The sequence below is a fragment of the Protopterus annectens genome, chromosome 3.part0, assembly GCF_019279795.1.
Source record: "Protopterus annectens isolate FY-2018-M chromosome 3.part0, PAN1.0, whole genome shotgun sequence".
Classification (NCBI taxonomy): domain Eukaryota; kingdom Metazoa; phylum Chordata; order Ceratodontiformes; family Protopteridae; genus Protopterus; species Protopterus annectens.
The window spans coordinates 545,824,919-545,843,987 of record NC_056731.1 but is presented as its reverse complement, the minus strand read 5'-3'; the positions used below and the strand labels follow the sequence as shown (position 1 = coordinate 545,843,987).

The 19,069-nt window shown below is 36.4% G+C and overlaps 1 protein-coding gene across 2 annotated transcripts in view; it reads left to right on the top strand.

Moving 5' to 3' along the window:
• The window catches only part of LOC122796468 (zinc finger protein 2 homolog), a 1,186,442-nt gene that overhangs the window by 173,187 nt on the left and 994,186 nt on the right, over positions 1 to 19,069 (top strand). For both annotated transcript variants that reach the window (XM_044064969.1, XM_044064970.1), the window contains exon 3: positions 10,300 to 10,396. In XM_044064969.1, coding sequence (XP_043920904.1) covers positions 10,300 to 10,396 — 97 coding nt within the window. The remainder of the gene's footprint in view (positions 1 to 10,299; positions 10,397 to 19,069) is intronic.

Genomic DNA, 19,069 nt, shown 5'->3' with positions numbered 1-19,069 from the left:
TTTCTAGTTCTTGAAGCAACAATCAGTCATTGTCTCTTAATGAGATATAGAATCTGAAAGGCAATTATTTTGTGACATACTAATATTGAATCCTTTTCCTGTTTCTTCTAAGCAACTTTCCATCAGTTGTTTGGATGATAATTTACTTGTGATGATTACTTCCTCATTGTATCTACTTCAGAGTGTTTCATTTCAGAGCTTTGGTAAATCCATTACTTAATCTATATCCGTCTGTAGAGTAGCTACATGTCTTACATGCTTGTCCTAAAAAACTTCTGTCTTGGCTGAATGTGTCCTTACTGTATCTGATAATTTTCAGCCACAAGCAGCCACAAGTGCAAATATAAGCATGTTGCAAAAATATGTATTTTTTCATGTGCAAGTGACATATATAATTTAGCATGTATACAGCAGATGGCTTATGGATTCAGGTTGTTAAAGTAAATTATGTTTATTAATCAGCCATTTTCATTTAAATTCACAAGTTATTTTGGGACATTTCAGCTGAGTTTCCAGGAATGTGTAGTCCAATGTGAGTAACTGTGTCCACTTTTCCTCATAAACATATGTCACAATTCATTAAACTAAGAGTCTAACATCTGTCTAATAATCATTATAAAGGCAAAGAATAGTCATTTCCTAGCTCTTCAAACTTTCTGATATCACAAAATGTTGACAGTAAGCTATTTTAACTGGAAGACTAAAACATCTCAATACTTCCTTGTGAATATATATTTTTACTTTTACTGTAGTGTCTAGAACTGTCTTTGAAATCTATGCATTACTTCACTTCATTCAAATCATTCATTTTACAGTTCAGATTCTATTTTGCCAAAATGTCGATAGCATTTCAAGGGCACATTCAATATTTAAACTGATATTTTAAATGAATAAGTATCAGTTACCAAGTGAGTTTGTACAGTGTGTAAGGTAACTGCAATGATAATATGTTGCAAAACGTAACATATAAAATGTAACTTTTGCAGTGCAGACAGCTTGTGAAATCAGCATGTTAAACTGAGTTATACTTTTTAATCAACCAGCTACATTTAAGTACCCTTAGTTTGGGAACATTTCACTTGTGTTTCCAGAAATATGTAATCCTATGAGGATAAATCAAAATATTTACAAATAGTCCTATTATGTATTTATTTTACCTTGCTTAGGTTGTTTTTCTGTTTAATAACTAAACAACATTATTTTTTCTTATTTGTTGTCTGTGAGTCTAAATGCACTTTGCAGGTTCACAGTGTCCTTAGAACCTGCAGCATAGTTGTTTACTGTTGCTATGGGAACACAAATAGAATGTGAAGAAAGCTTCACTTCTCTTAACCAGCAGTTCATTTTTCGCCACCTTTTTTTTTAATGTATTTGTTAATACTAAAAGGAAATATGCCGTGGTGGTACGGCGGTAGTGTTGTTACCTCACAGCAAGAGGTTCTACCGTTCGATTCTCAGCTTGGCTTGGGAGTACCTTCTGTGTGGAGTCTGTATGTCCTCCCCACGGTTGGGTAGCGTTCGAAAGGCATGCGTGTGTAAATGGGAGTGCCTTTGTTGAAGGTTGGGCGTCGAACTGGCACCTCGACATTTTGTAAAAATCTACTGCCAGTCATTAGCGGACCAGAGTTCCACTGTGCTGACCCCTTACCGGGAAAAAGCCGAAAAACAAACAGTACTAAAAGGAAATAATTCAAAGGACATATATACATGAATGGAACATTTCAGAGTTAATCACGAACATGTCCCCAGTCCCAATAAGCATAACAGTGATCATCATTAATCTAATAAATATTGTATTAACAATTAAGTTCACTATTCCAATTAGTCTACCATAACGCTATATTATTTTAGACTGTTTATTTATCTATGTATAGATAGTGGGTTAGTAAATATATACAAACTATATTAGTATAGTAAATAGGAGAGAATTTAGAAAGGGAGACAAGATGCAGTTAAAATAAATAATGAGAAAAGAGAGAAGAGAGAAAGAAAAGAGAAAATACACATATACTATGTATGTTGATTTACAGTATAAATATTTTATGTGCTATATAACCATCCTTCTGTGAAAGAAAAGTACCCTGTTTTACATACCTGAGGTAATGTGAAAACTCTCGTGTCATCTATTTTCAAAAAATATAGATAAAGATTCCAGTAGTTAGTTACCTTTGTTTTAAAATTCCAAGCAGTAAAACTGGTCCTTTAAAGTTATGTTAAAACAATTCATATCATAGTAGATGCTTTAAGAGATTTGGCTGCAACAGTATCAGTCGTTTGCTTCTTCTTTTTGACATCTGTCCAGACATTTGTTTCTTTTGTTCTCTTGAGAGAAGGTTACATCCATTCCACATCTTCTGGTAAAGTAATCACATTATTAGTTTTAATAAATGAAAAGGCTTGCTCTAAGTCAATAAAAGTCCTCATCTCGGTGGCATACAGTATTCTTACCTTAGCTGGATATGTAAGTTGTGCCTTGATGTTATTTTGTTTTAGAAACTTTATCATTGGCCACACTTTTTTCCTTTGTTCCATTATTCTAGATGAATAGTCGTTATCAAATCTTATCAGGCTCTGTTTATATTTTGGAGGTGCCTTCCTCCATGCAGATCTTGAAATCAGTTCCTTGTCCAAGTATGAAAGAAATTTGATAATTATTGACCTAGGAGGAGAGTTTGAGTTAGTGGCAAGTTTCCCAATAGCTCTGTGTGCCCTTTCAATGCCAAAGGAAAGTCCTTCTTTTAAATTTAAAAAAGTCAGGGATCCAGCTTGATAAAAAGGAAATAATATCCTCACCTTCTGTGTTTTCAGGTAATCTGAAAATCCTATTGTTATTTTTCCTCTCCCTTTTTTCCAAGTCATCTACTTTATTAACCAACCAAGTGTTTTGTTTAAGAAGCAGTTCTTTTTGTGTTTCCTCTTCCTTAATTCTGCTTTCTAAGTCATTTAGAGAAACCTCTGTTCCTGTTATCCTTGTCTGGTGGTGTTGTAGCATTTCCTTGAGGGTGTCAGCCTGTTTTTGACTGCTTGTTTTAAGATTTTCTAGGTTCTCTTTAAAATCATCCATCTTCCAAGACAACAACTGCAGGGTAGATGCCATTTGTTGTAGTTCCTTCTTTAAGACAGCATCCTGGTGAGAATTCTTTGAGTTGCTCATTTTAACAAGTGAATATATCTCCAAGCCTTTTGACAGGAAATCGTTTGCAAAACTTCACCAAAGTTTCGTAATTATGTAAATGAGTCCTTTATCTATAACATTTTATACTTTGAAGAAAAAAAAAGAATATTTTTCCTGTCTTATTTAACTAGTTATATGAAGCTCTAAAATACTGCTGCTTTCAGTTAGCCATTCAGGCTCCACCCCCCCCCATATGAGTATTGTTATTCTCCTTAAAAGCCTGCATCTAATATCCAAGTCTCTCCTTGTTTCTTAATCTTCCTCCTGTTTCAACATCATCCCTTTCTACTTTGAATTATAGTTTTCTGCTTGTGCTGTATTCAGGAGCCCTAACTGCATAGCTTTGAAATACCCCTTCAAGTAATCCCAATCCGCCCTGTTCCACTGAAAGAATCAGCTTATCCCACTTGACTCTTACCATCTTCCCCTCCCAGATAAAGTCCTTCAACTCTTTATTAATTGCTATCCACAACTTCTCCTCTGGTTGCTAAAAATATGCCTGACCTGTGTATAAGACTAAAGGGAATAAAAACATTTGACTGCTTATATCTTTTTACCCATATCCATATAACAAAGCTTCCATTTTCTCAGTTTTTGTATTACCTTTTGTTTGGTCTCTTCCCACATATCCTTAGCTGCGACACCAGAATTATTTTTAATGCATAGTCCTGCATACCTCATTTTATCTTGTCCCCATAAATAAGGATATTTGTATGTGAGTACATAATTTACTGTGATTGCCTTTGTTTTAGCTTCATTAATTTTGTGTCCCGAAAAGATTTGAAACTGTCTCAAAATGTTCCACAACACTGTAATGTCTCTTTCTAGTTTTGTCAGGTATAAATTAATATCTTCTGCAAATAGAGGTAGCTTTTCCTGACTACCATACCAGTTATATCCTTGAATTTCTGAGTTATTTTCTTTGTCAGTGGTTCTAAATATAATGCAAATAATAAAGGGAAAAAGGACACACCGCTGACTGGTTTCTCTGCTCAAGCAGAAATTTTCAGAAAGGACCCCACCCAGTTTAATTTTCACCTCTGTTCCCACATATATCTTCCTACTCAACCTTATAATTTTTTTTCAGGCAATCTAAATGCTTCCATTGCCCTGCTCTTAAAGTCCCAGTTTACTCTGTCAAATGCTTTCTCTGCATCAAGACCTGTCAACAACAGTGGTATTTTCTTACATTCTGCTTCCCTCTGGATAATCACTGTTCTGTTAATGCTGTCAAATGTTTGCCTCCCCTGCACAAAACCACATTGATGCATATCTGTCAATTTTGGCATTACTTTTGTCATTCTTCTAGCCATTGTAGACATAAACACTTTATAATCATGGTTTAGTATTAAAATGGGCCTGTATGAAGCTGGGTCCAGTAAATCTTTACCCTCTTTAGGTATTACACATACCACTGCTTTCTTCTATGATGTTGGTTCTTCTCTAAAAATACTGTTAAACAAAACCTTCCAGATCTTTATCAGTTTTTTCTTCCTAGCTTCCAGACATCCACAGGAATACCATCTATTCCTGGGGACTTTCCTGTAGATTGGATATATATCACACATTTTATCTCCTCTCCTCCTATCCTAACCATTAGTAAATGAGCCTCACCTACCTCTAACCTTGGCATATTTAATTTTTCTATAAACATTTCCATTTGTATCTTTTTTGATTTCCATATTTCTGTGCTTTATACAAACTTTTATAGAATTTGGCCTTACTTCTCTTTTGAGCATAAGTCATAGTTTTTTTACAAAGGAAAAGTATTTTGGCTGGTAGTGTAGACAATGAGTGCATTGATTTGTTTTGCCACTTCATTTGGAAAAGGTTTGCTGCCCTGTCAAGCTGCACTGAATCAAAAATAGTGTACAACACAACTTGACAATATGGAACTTTTTTTTCCCCCGGGGCTTGAGGAGTTAGAGCAGAAAAAAAAGTTGTAATAGTTATACGGTCATTTACAGAAACTGCAGGAAGAAAATCTGAATTTACACAGATCTCATAGTAGTCTATGGGAAATGTACCTACTTGATTGTTATTATTTTTTTAATTCCTCTGTGCATGAAAGGGCCCACATGTAGTACAGCTTTAGTTTATAGATTTATTAGTGTTATGGGGGCCAAACAAGCATGGCACTATATCCATACATTACTTGTACCAAATCAAACTAAGAATGGGTATTATTTCACTTATTTTAGTTATTGCTTTAGTTTATTGGTTTCCATGTGTCTTGCTTCCTTCTTCTAATTATATTTATTTGCTCATGTCTGTAATACTGGCTTCTAATTGTTAGACACTTGCTTGTCAAAAATTTGTGGAGCTGAAAAACCCCCTAGAATTCCACAGACGTGAGTAACAAGACCATTGGCACAAAAAAAAAATCTATGCTTTTCTGATCTCCCATGGTGTGCAGTACAATTTCAGTCAAATGGCTATTGGAAATTCAGGATAATACCTCCCCTGACTATCACTTCATAAAAATATGTTTGAATACAAAGAAAAGATGAGGAGAATATATAGTTTCAGATTCATCAGTTTGATGTAACAGAATAGAAAGCTGAGAGAGATATACATAGGGAATTCTTTCTGACTACACTATCTTCTTAGTACAGTAGAGAGTCGATCATCCAAACTAATTGGGACCCAAGGTAGTTCAGATAATCAAACATATAAATGAACTGGATAACAAAAGTCTAAAATCATATTTTTTTCAGCATGCAGAAATACACTTTTCATCCATTCAGCGATTCCAGTGGACAATAAAGAATATTTTTCACACATGAGCTGGCTACAGGCTCAAAAAATATGCTGAGATGAATATGTATAATGTTTGCATATTCAGACTTTAGGATTTTTCCTACCTAAAAGCTATGGAAGGCCAGTTCGAATAACTGACTGTTCGAATAATCGATGTACGGATATTACAACTTTTAACATAGCTCTGTTGATATATTAAGTGGGTATTAGAAAGTTATCAGCAATATAAAAGAATTTTATGGGAGAGTTTAAGATGTAGAGCATAAACTGTTTTTACCTGACTTGGAATGTTTGGAGAATGTACTGGCTAGTAATTCAGGGAGTAAACACTTGAAACTAAAATTAAACTTGGACAATCTATGGAAAGATCTGAGTAAATATTTAATCTATTCTGAAGATATTTTCACTTAATAAAATATATTCTTGCCAGTATGTTATTGATTCAAGAGGTTGCATTTGTTAAGCTACAGCCTTTTTGTTTTATTTATTAGTCCTGTAGGCAACATCATTTAATCCATTTTTGGTGCGACTGTTCTGAGGTCAAGAACTGGCAAAACAGAACAGTAGAGCGTCTTACATTTTGGTACTAATATTTCACATAATGCAGATTGATTTTAACCTTTTTCTGTTTGGTTGTTTTGAGAATTTGTTAAGACGAGTTTCTATTTGCATATATAACTACTAAAATATTACTCTTGACAGATAGAAATCTATTTCATTATTTTTTCTGGAACAATAATGATGAAACAATAATTTGTGGATCGGTATTTTTCTGAAGGTTATATTCAGATGAACCAAATTAGCAAAGTTGCCATCTACTACCCCCTTTCACTTTTTTCAGGTACTAGTGACTATACCTTATGTTTCTAATTACCTTGTTCCTTTATCTTCTCTTCTTCCCTATTTTCGCTTTCCTCTCCTTCCTTTATCTGTATTGTTTTCTTGTTTTTGGCAAACAGATGATTACTTTTTAGTTTTCGCAATAACACAAAACTGGCATACCATCAATTATATTCACAACACCTTCACTCCAGTCACCCATCTGTGCAGTTATTGTCTGAAACACTTCATATGATGATGAAATACCAAATGGAAGATTTTAATGTCTAGTTTCCCATGTATATGTTAAATGTTTATAACATGGAACTCTTTATCAGGTTTAATTTGCCACAAGCCCTAATTTGCATGCAGAAAATTACTTTGTATTGGGCTTGGTTGAAAACTCTTCTACTGTACAACGTGTTTTTTTCCTTTTTATACACTATTGAAATCTTGCAGATTTCTTCATATTCATATCTTGCCGTACTGTACTTTTCTTTGTTCTTCACATACAGGCTGTCTGTTTTGCTCATTTCTGTTTCACGTCTGTTCCTTAAGGCTACAGATACATGCACTACTGTCACAATTGCAGAGTTTAAATATCATGTTCTTCTGCAAGTCCTGGCAAACTGCTAAAATTAATAAATAAATAGAAAGTGAATTATCACACCGCACTGTCTTTATATCTTTACTTCATGACTGTGTATTTACATTTTGAATTATTTTCACCATTCCAAGTCTCTAGCAAGTCAGACGAATACACACATTATTTTGATTCCATTCAACTTACTAAAGCTGAATGGTATATTTATTATTTTAATGTGAGGAAGCAAGCAACTTTTGACTTGGTGTTTTTGATTACCTATGTAATCCATCAGGACTCCGCACTTGGAAGCAGCTTTTAATGCACTCTTTTTTGAGACTTATCACTTCAAACATTTAGCAGGAATTGTTTTATAGTCTGCCCTAGTGTCTAATTTAAAAACCGTGTTTCAAATATATCTGAGCTTTTTTGCCAGATTTGTGGTTGATCCTGTTCACAGACTTGCAGTGACACATTATTGCATTGCATTGACTGTGTTTACTGTTTTAAATTATTGTACCCAGAATCAGTTAATTTTCATGACAATTCACTTCTTTCAAATATGTTGAATGAAACAATGCTTCTCTTTCTTTTTACTTTTCTTTCAAAAGTGATTCTTATTGCCACAGTTTCACACACCTGATTATATTCTGAACACCTATAAAATGTGAAGGATGTGTGGCTATAAACGTGATAAATATCTGTCTCATATTTTCTGTCCTTTCTAGGTCTGCTTGCCTTGCTACCATTACAGTCTTGACCAATTCTTATTCTGTTTCTTTTTCATGGCCTACAACTTTACAGACTTCAACTTCCTCACTTCATGAAGTTGTAATTTCATACACTTTTCACACATATCGTGTTTTATTTAACTTTAAAACTTCACTTAACAACCTGGCCCTTAAATTAACTGTTCTTATACCATGCACAATTATGTCATCACTAAATTAAGCAGCTCAGTAAGTTCACAGCTTTTGCTCAGTTTTTTAATTCAGTAACATAAACATTTGTAGGCTTTGTGGGAGTCTGTATTTTTGTGACGAGCAAATGGTGAGTATATGGTGTATTTTCTTCATTTTACAGTAGCTTCAAAATTTCCGTCTCATCACAACAATATCCTGTTTTTTTCCCGTCAGAACTCAAATATATTATAAGCTTTCAGGGCTACTTTCCTTTCAGCATGCAACAATTTAGCACACTGTACAGTTTCAGGCTTTTTGAATATTCCAGTCACAGCTGGGAGTAAATAAATTTTCTGGATCCAGAGTTTCTGATTCTGTACTAGACTGGCCACAACAATAGGTTGCTTGGTGGGCTGCATTTATACCATTTCTGAATGAAACATGACACAGCTCTGAGGGCTTCACAACGAGTTACTTCTGATGCCATATAAAACTTTTGGTAATGTCAGGTTGCTAAGTAAAGAGACCAGTACATATTTACATATTGCCAACTTCCCCATCACTTAAAGTGTGTGATGTAGTACATGTGATGCAAGATCACGTGACTCCTGGCATATTGTGCACACTAAGAGCACCCACTATTTAAAGAAACATGTCCCATGTGTTACACTATGGATCCTGGCACCCTTGCACAGTACTGCTTTGTACCAGTCCACTCTCATCGGCTTTGGATTTTCTTGTAACTGAGAGTAGTGTTGTATGAGCACATGTTTGAATATGTGTTGCTGTGGCTGTGCATATCCATTAGTAGTGTCAGTGTGCTTGTCTGTGTCAGTGGTGTGCAATATGTGCATTGACATTTCTTTGTGCCGGGGGGGGGGGGGGTCTGGAGAGTAGGGAGAGTTTCTTCATCCAGAGAGGTCTTTTCTGTCCACATTTCAGATTACTTCATAGAAGTTTCAATCCAGTCAGTACCTATTTCTTTCCTCACTGCATCATAGACTTCAATGAAGACTATGGGGACCTAAGCTGTACTGTCTCTTAACTGTGTAGCATTTCTTTGCATATTCATTGTTCGTTTTCATACAAGTTACATAACATTAGATTGTTTGCACAGTACTGGATCTGTTATTTACAGGTTGCTTTGTTTTCTATGGATCATGCTTAGTACTATGCAGGCCATCTTTCTGTTAACTGGCTCTGTGCAGTGAAAAATCATGTTTGTGAAATTTGCCATATGTGATTTTGCATATGTGAAAATGTTCATTTTTAAAAATGTGGCATTAAAAATTAGAATCTCTTCATTAAAGTCCACTGTACTGCTACTCTTTCACTTTTGAAGACAAGAGCAAATCTAGGGACCTAACTGTAGAACAATATTTTAGCAAACTGAACATTTTGTGAGCTTATCGACCCATTTTTGAGACTGCAGTTTTATAAACAAGGAGTCAAACTACCGCAAAATGTTTTGTATGTAGCACAATGAAAATGCTGACTGAATTAAAGAGAACTGAATTTTACTTACATATTTAAGAAAATTAAGTAAACATTTTTAATTGAAAGATTCCCTTAAATTTTATTTGAATTTCCTTTTTTTTATGTTCACATTATAATGCTCCATGCTACCAATTTTGAAGTTGATTCATTAAATGGATTGGTTGCAACAGAACAATAATTTGTCTCCTGTGAGAAAGGTATTATTCTGATTTCTTTTTTTTTGCCAGTTATCAAAAGGGGTCAAACAGTGTGGAATAAAACATTTTTATAACCAGATGCCAGAGGCATGACTACATGTACATGTTTCCACTGAAAGGCTTTGTTAGATGCTTAATGGCAGGACTTGCAAGCAGGCATGTAAGTATGAACTTACCAATGGTGTCCGCTCATTGCATGCCTTATTAAAGGTGAATTTATTATATATTCATTTCTTCTGGTAACTAACTCTGAGTAGCTATATTGATAACATGCAGCATTTTAAATATTCAAACATTTTAACTAGTTATGGACATTTGCAGAGTTGATTATGTGACACAATTACTTTGTTTCATTTTCCCCTTTAGACAAGGCTTGGACTAAGACCTACAAGCACTTAGCCACTCATGAGTTTCCTTTGAAACCTAATCTGGGCACTGACTGTGGCAAGAAATACAGGAGAAGGTAAGTAATGTTAATTAGTATTTAATCCTAAGAATACTGAAGGGGCAGTTTGGAGAAGGCTTGCTGCTTATTCCCTTGCTTTCATCATACCTTTTGATGTAGAACACAGTGCAGCCTGCTTATGGTATGTATTGTAAGAGCAGAAGCAGCTAACTAGATTCTCATGTCCCACAATAATATATTTTTGAAGCTTTGCTGTTTTTTTTTATTTATTAAACATAAAGTAAATAAACAAATACGTGTTAATTCATTCACCCTTCATCAGTCTGTTACACCTTACATAAAGATAGATTGGCAAAATTCAGGTTGCATCTCTTTATTTCCACTTCACCTGGATGTGTCTTTGGCCAAAAGATGGCGATAGTACTAAGCAAACAAGATCAGTTTTAACACACTCGCAGCCATGTTCTTCAGCACACAAGCCAAGATGAGGACAGTGCCTCCTGGTTTGAAGGTAACTTCATGTTCTCTTAATGGAGGTAGTGTTTGTGTTACATTTTGTATAATCACACAAATGTATCTTCTCATCATGTTCACAATTTTCTGTGAAAGTTTCTAGGAGACAAAAGTTGACTGCTTTGCTAGCCACCTTCTCTGTTAACCCCAAAACAGGTCTGTACTGAGTAAGATTCTTTATTTCTGTTATCAGATATATCCTCTCACTCTCATCAACTTGTCACTGAACATATGCCATTGACTTCAAATTTGTCTTAAACTCATACAGAGCATCATGGCACCACCTTGGCGTAGATGAGTTGATTACATTTCACTGAATATTGCTGTTTGGTTTAAATGTTTTTTATTGCATCACCTTGGGTATAGTTCCACACATACCAATTCTCTGTTACAGCCACAGGAATGTTTCCTTCACCTTTGTATCTCTTCTTTCACTCTTCTGTTTTGCATATTCACCATATTAATAAGCTAAAATTCCCCTCAGTTGTTATATATATTTAAAACTACTTAAAAGAAAACTCAAAGTCTAAATACTTGTAGACTGTTAAATAGCTGAGGTACTTTATTTATTTATTTTTTCTTAGTATTGTTTTTTTTCCTATTTGTGTCATTGCTTTTGTTGTTGCAATGCAATGATATCACTAAGGACTCCATATTCTGTATTGTGTTGCACTCCCATTATTTCAGTGATTTCCTTGAACTCTTTCCTCTTACTTGTTTTGTTTGATTATTTTGTCCTACACCTCTCATGGTTCTCATTTGTTGTTGGATTTTGCTTGTTAGAATGCCTTATATGTGTAGTAAATTGGCTTAATTCAGGCTACCTTTTACTCAGTCTTGTGAAAAGCAAAGAGGTAGTCTTTTGTCTACATACAAGGTTGGGCTTGGTTTTCTGGGTCCTCCTACTACATGCCCCTTAAAACTGATGCTGCTTTTATCTTTGTCACCTCTGTTTTGAGTATATAAGGATAAGTATGATCCTTTACTGATGCTGTAAGCTCCTCCTTATAAAACAGAATGTCATCAAGTTCATTATTCCTGAAATTAGTATGTTTTTTACGCCTTAATAACTTTTCCCCTTCAAGGCATTTTATTGCTACAGTTATATTTTTACAGACTTTCACATGATGATGCCATTTTACAGTATGTCGTCTTTATTTATTGATTGATTGATTGTCATTCTGGCACACATGCCTAGAATAACATTTCTCATTTTGCCATGGCTAAGCCCAGTGTAACTCATGGATGCCATTTCTTTTCCTGTTTGGGTTGATTTCTTGCTTTGCTCATGTGTGATTACCTTCCTACCTCCATATTTCATAACATCATTTTCTACTCATTCCTGCCTATGTTGATATAGTCTTTGAGTCAGCACTTGTTTTCCATGTCTGTGCCTCAGGTTTGATTGAATGTGGATGTGAATGAGGCCTTTTTCTTGGATTGTTTTCAGGTTAGGAGCTTCTAATATCTTGAAATGCCCCATTGCTGCTGTTCTTCAGTTATGTATTAACAGCTCATTTCACTTTCTGCTGCTGTTTTCCTTACTCTGTGTGTATTTATGCTGTGTGCCTGACAAAGTTTATATTGTGCACTGCCTTAAAATTTTAATAATTGATGAGCGATACTTTTTGTTGGCATTTGCTCTTCTCTTGTTTGTCTGTAATGTGTATGGAGAATTGTATTGAATTTGCTGTTCGTTCTTTTTTCCTTCTTTCTATGTAAATCAGTGTTTAGGGTGTCCCAGTCACCCAGCAGTAGGTATTGCTGCCACACAGTGCTTGGTTCTCCAGACTGGTTCTTGGTTATGGTACCTTTTTGCAGATTTTGCATTTCTTCCATGTGTGGAGTTCACTGGATCCCAAATCTAGTTTTCTTTTACATCCCAAGGATGCAACATGTTGAATTAATCAGTGACCCATAGGTGTGCATGCCATGTGTTTACATATATATATATATATATATATATATATATATATATACACACACACACACACACACACACACACACACACACACACACACACACACACACACACACACGTGGGTATATGTAGATGTTATGTGATTTATACTGGGTAACTTTCATCAGATGATAAAATGCTTGTGTTTTCATTGGTGGTACGACTGGTTGAATTATGTAACAAACAAAGTTCATTTGATCGATGCTTACATAATTCAAGGGCTTTTCTCCATTCTTTGAGTTTGTTCAACCTTGGAGTTAGTATATTTAATTTTTGAAGGTGTAAGGCAGAGACCCTGTGTTGGAGGTGTGTGAGCCAAAGCCCCCAATTGGTTTACATTTGCAATTACTTTTTTTTCATTAATCTTAATGGCAATTAATGGTAATTGCTGATGAGTTTAATGTTTTGTGCTTCAATCAGACTCAGCAATGACTGTTGTGCGTGTGTGTATGTATATGTGTGTGTATATATATATATATATATATATATATATATATATATATATATACACATATATACACACACACACTGTTAGAAACTCCATGTGTTCTGGCTTGAGTGCTCTCAAACAATCTGGAAATATAATTGGTGATGAGTATAATTCTTGGCACTTTAACGTTTCAGAGTTCTGCATTATCTTAATTTTTGCCTAAATTTTTTTATATATTTGCTGACTGAATTATTTTATATATTTGCTGGCATTATTTTTTGTTCCTGATCTCTTCTGAAACTGGTTTTCTCCCTCATACTCACCCTATTCCTATGGTGTTTGTTATAGTTGGTGGCATTGCCGTTGCCCGCCCCTACAGTAAATATGATCTGGGACACTCCTCCCAGTCTAGTGTTCATTCTACGTATTACAGAGAGAACATTTGAGAAGGCCAACCCACTTGGGTTCTTAACCTTGAATTATCTTCTGCTCCAAAAAAAAAATTGCCTTGTGTTCTGAGTGCTGAGTGTGCTTCTCCACTGATAAGTATATTTTTCAGCACTTCTTAACTGTTCAGAGTTGAATAAAGCAGCAGCTGAATTTAGTTCAGAATACATTTTGAATAAATTGCATTTATTTAAACTGTATTTGCTTTATTTTTAGTACTATTGTAGCTGCTTTCCAAAAAAAAAAATCTAACTTTGTTTCCTGCCTTTCCTGTAACTAGTCTAGTCCAGATACAGATTTCCTGTATCCAGGACTTTTGGTAAGTTTCTGAGCCCCCAAGCCTTTCTGTATTGGAGGAAAGCCTTCTAGCTTATCAGTGAGAGTGGTAAGCACTAGGTAGCCTATCCTCCACGAGAAGAGTGGTTTCTGGCCCAGAAATTGTAGATTATTGGCCGATTGGGCAGTTTTTCCATCTCTTTCAACTTTTTGGTTTAAAAGCCCGCGTTTGTGCTTGTTCCCTGCTTTTCCTGTAACTAGTCTAGTCCAGGTACAGATTTGCTGTATCCAGTAGTGTTTGTAAGCTTTTGAGCCCCCCCAAGCCTTTCTGTGTTGGAGGGAAGCTTTCTAGCTTATCAGTGGGAGTGGTAAGCACTAGGTAGCCTGTCTACAACAAGAGGAGTGGTTTCTGGCCCAGAAATTGTAGATTAATGGCCGTTTGGGCAGTTTTTCCATCTCTTTCATCTTTCTGTTTTAAAAGTCCACATCTGCGGTTGTTTCCCACCTTTCCTGTAACTAATCTAGTCTAGATACAGATTTGCTGTATCCAGGAATGTTTGTAAGCTTCTGAGCATTGCCAAAGTCTGCTCTTCAACTTTTCGCTTAGATCTGTTAGTTCTCCCCTCTCCTGCACTTTTACTAGCATATTAGTTTAGCACTTTACCAGACTTCCTGTAGCAATTATTGTAGTACACAAAAGTGCTACCAGCACTAAACGTTCTACAAGGAAACAGCTCCAGTATTTATTAATGCCCACCCCTCCAGGCATGTCTAAAGGTTAGTTCCCTGTGCTTTGTCCTATTAACCTGGTGAACTTGGGCATCCTGAGGCAATGTAGCAACTGCTTCATGTACACTGACAACCCTCTCCTCTTACCTCCCAGCACTCAGACTTGTGAGAGATGTACTTATATATCCAAATTGGAAGCCACACACACTCCAGCCAAGATGAGAATAGCTGGTCAAGAGAAGAAGGTCAACACTTGTACCACACCACATGAACACATAGCCCCCCAGAACACACACCAGCACTACCTTCATATAAAAACACAAACCACACACCCTCCTTCCTGGAGGCTCTCAATAAAAATCTACACAAACAACAGAGACCTCCAAGGCAGAAACGCACCTGACAACCACAACACAACACTAATGATGAGACACATAACTCTCCCAAACAGTGTGCCACTCAACCAAAGCCCCTAAGGGAAAACAGCATGCCCAACACACTAGTCATAGGTGACTTGATAGAGAGGCACACTGATGTCCCACTCACTAAGTTGAATAAGGAGAAAGTAACAGTCAGCTGCCTGTCCGGTGCCAGGATCCGCCACGTAACACACACACTCAGGTCCCTCAACAACAGGTACAAATATGACTGTGTCATTGTACATGTGGGTGTTAATGACCTGAGACATACCTCCCTGGACTACATGAAAAGAGACATGGAGGAGCTCTCTGATTACGTAGCCCAGGCAGGTGTGACCCTAGCCCTGAACAGCATCCTACCATCATTCAGAATGATACCACAGCACAAGCAGAAAATGATTGATTTCAACAACTGACTAAGTTTCTGGTGTCATTCTAAGGGGATCCAGTATCTGTATGCCTGGGGTGACATAACTGACAGACCTTGATGCTTTGCCAGAGATGGCCTGCATCTGTTACCCCTGGGTTTCTGGAATACAGGCCAAGGCTCTTGCCACCCCTATAGTGCCTTTTTTAGGCGGTGTTCCAAAGACCAAATTATCACTGTAACAGCTACAAACAAATGCAGTCTGAGAGTCATGTTGCTCAACACTAGAAGTCTAACTCTCAAAATGCACTCACTCGAAGCACTCCTTAAAATGGAGAACATTGACATTTGTGCTGTAACAGTGACCTGGTTCAAGGCAGCAGAAAGCACCCTTGCACTACCAGGCTATAACTCATTCCACACCTTTTGGCCCCAGAACTTGGACCGAAGCACCAAAGGCAGTGGTATTTCCATATTCATAAAGGATGCGCACGCCTCCAGACTGGTAGCCCAACATAACGCATCTGAGATGCCTCAGGTGCAGCCAACACTGAGTAGGACAGCGATTCAGGTCATAGCCTGCTATAGGTCCCCAACCGTATCCCAATACTCACACTCCACGTTCCTAAGCACCCTGGAGAATATTAGGGTCCAACCTAACACACTCATACTGGGCGACTTCAACTACCCCTACATTAACTGGGAAAACTACTCATGTACCAATACACTTGCCCAATGCTTTCTAGAATTCATTAATTACAGTGCTCTGGACCAGCTCATTCTTACCCCCACTAGAGGTAGCAAATTCCTTGACCTGGTCATTACTAACATGGGCGACCGTTGCTCTACGCCAATAGTCAACTCCTCCCTGGTTAGATCCGACCACAAACTAATCAGCTTGGAAATCCATATCCCTTCCACACACAGCCCCCCCCCCCCCAAAGGTAACCCACCATGAAAAACTTCTCCAAAGCTAACCTTGGGCTCCTAAAAACAGAGGTGGCTAACTTCATGGGACCCATACAAATGGAGAATAGTTGCATGACTGCCGAATCATACACCAATGCACTGTGCAAACACGTACACAAATGCATGGATCTCGCCATACCCAATAGAACTAAGACACTGTCCTCAAAAAAAGGAAGCCAATCTGGTGGTCTCCTGCCATAAACAAACTGTACAACAGAAGGAGGAAACTGATGAGGAATAAGGTGAAGTCCCAAGACTGGAAAAACTACCTTGTCAACCTCGCCAAAAGTTTGAGATCCCTCATCAAATCTTCTAAAGCTAGCTATGAAAACAGAATTGCAGCAGATAGTAAAGACAACCACAAGACCTTCTATAGTTATGTAAAGCATCTCCACGGCAATACCCAGATTTGCTCTGAGCTACTACAGAATGGTACCTCCTGTACCGAGCCAACAGATAGTGCCAATATACTGGCCGACAGATTCAGTGCTAACTTTACTCCTCTCCCTCCCCCCAAAGGACCAATCACAATACCAGTAGATTGCCAAGCACCCAATGTTACTGCTGCACAGGTTTAAAACAGCACTGTCCAAGGCCAACAGTGCATCTTCTATGGGACCTGACAATATCTCTGGCTGTGTTTTACATGAAAGGAAGAATCCCAAAAAAGTACCGTCCAGGTAAAAAACAAGGCTCACAGCAGAAAGTACAACAGGTGCCACAGATCGAACGAAGTTGTTTATTTGATATACATGGCTTTCACCAAAGACCACAATGAAAATTCAAATCAAGTGCTTTCACCCGGGCTCTCCCAGGCTTTGTCAAGATACAAAGTGCTGTTAGGTTCTGTCTTAAATACAGCTTTCTGTTCATTATAATTCAATTAGTGAATTAATTAACCAATTAAATGATTAAATAAAATTAAAAAACCAAACTGTTTTTTTAAAAAACGAATATTAAACCGTTGAAGTTCATTACCTTCACAGTCCTATTATTTGATACTTAATAGATACAAAATACCAAATATAAACATGAAAAAAATTTACAAAATAAATAGCTAATAAACCAATGATCTAAGTATTCTGTTGGAAAACTTATCACTCTAATGTTTCTGTTATTAAAATAATACAAAATCATACACCAGAGTGTAAAACCTATTATATTGTTAACACCTTATTAATACATTGAATACTTAAAAAACAGAAATCCTGTCCTTTAAAAATAATACATTAGTTACTATATTATCTTAACACAAATATCATACTGGTACAAATGTGATAAAATGTATTACCAATATAAAATTGTCCCTTTAGTATTCACAAAAAACTGTTATTGTACAATTATTTAAACAGCTTTAAAAAATTTTTGACACACAAAAAGGAAATAATAACCAAATTGATCTGAAGCCGTCTTATAATTTAGCCCTTCTGAGTTTAAGTACGCTACTAAGACTAATAGTCTCATTAAGCCCTGGGGGTTTTGATGCATTTAATCTGATTTGCCATAGGAGTTCCCTATATTCAAGGGATGTCTCCCAATCACCACCCATAGGGTTATAACACACTTGTTCTAATACTAAAAATTTTAGACTCATTTGTTCACAGGTGAGTGAGTGCTTGAAACTTTTTTCTTATTGATTTCATATAGATGTTCGTACACTCTTTTTCTTAACTCTCTTTCCGTTTTGCCAATATAAAATCCATAACAACTTTGGCAAAACCCAAGGTAAACAACCCCTTTTGTACTGCAATTGAAATGACCTGGTGAGCTAAGATTGATTTTTCTTGATTTCAAATATAAGCCTCTATTATTGATCATGTAAGGACATTGTTTACATGCCTTACACTTGAAGGTACCTTGTTCAAGCTGAGTATTTTTTGTACCTAATACTTTATTATTTTCAAAAAGATTTTTTAAATTCATATTTTTCCTTCTTACAAAGTATGGTTTGTTGGAAATAATTTTGTTAGTATCTTCATTCATTAATAATATGGGCCAATATCTATAAATTGTATTTTCTATATCTAAACTATTAATGTTAGAAGTATGAATGAAGGCTTTCTCTTTCCTTCCCAAATCTTTATGTTTACTATCTAAGGCCTGTCTATGCGCTTCACCCAGTAATGGATGAAATTCGTCTTTTCTTTTAGAAAGAATTTCTGTATAAAGTGTGTCAAATAAATGTCTGGGATAGTTCTTTTCCAAAAACAGTGCTCTTAAGGTCTGTATTTCTTTCTGAAATAGTATATCTTCGCTACAAATACGGAAAGCCCTTATAAGTTGGCCTTTAATAATCCCTTTCTTTTGGGATAAAGGGTGATCACTGTCAAAGTGGAGAAACATGTTAGAGAAAGTGTTCTTTCTGAAGATACTTGATTGAAACTTTTGAAGTTCTAAATTCTTGAACTACAGAGTGAACTGGCACCTTACCTGTGTTCCCTGTTCAATCACAGCCTCACCTCAGGCTTTGTCCTTACCGAATGGCACACTGCTATAGTCATCCCTTTCCTCAAAGGAGGAGCGACTACAGACCCCAGAAATTATCACCCAGTTAGCCTGACGAGTCTGATCTTCAGAGCTATGGAACTCATCATGGACCTAATAAACAAGGATATAGGG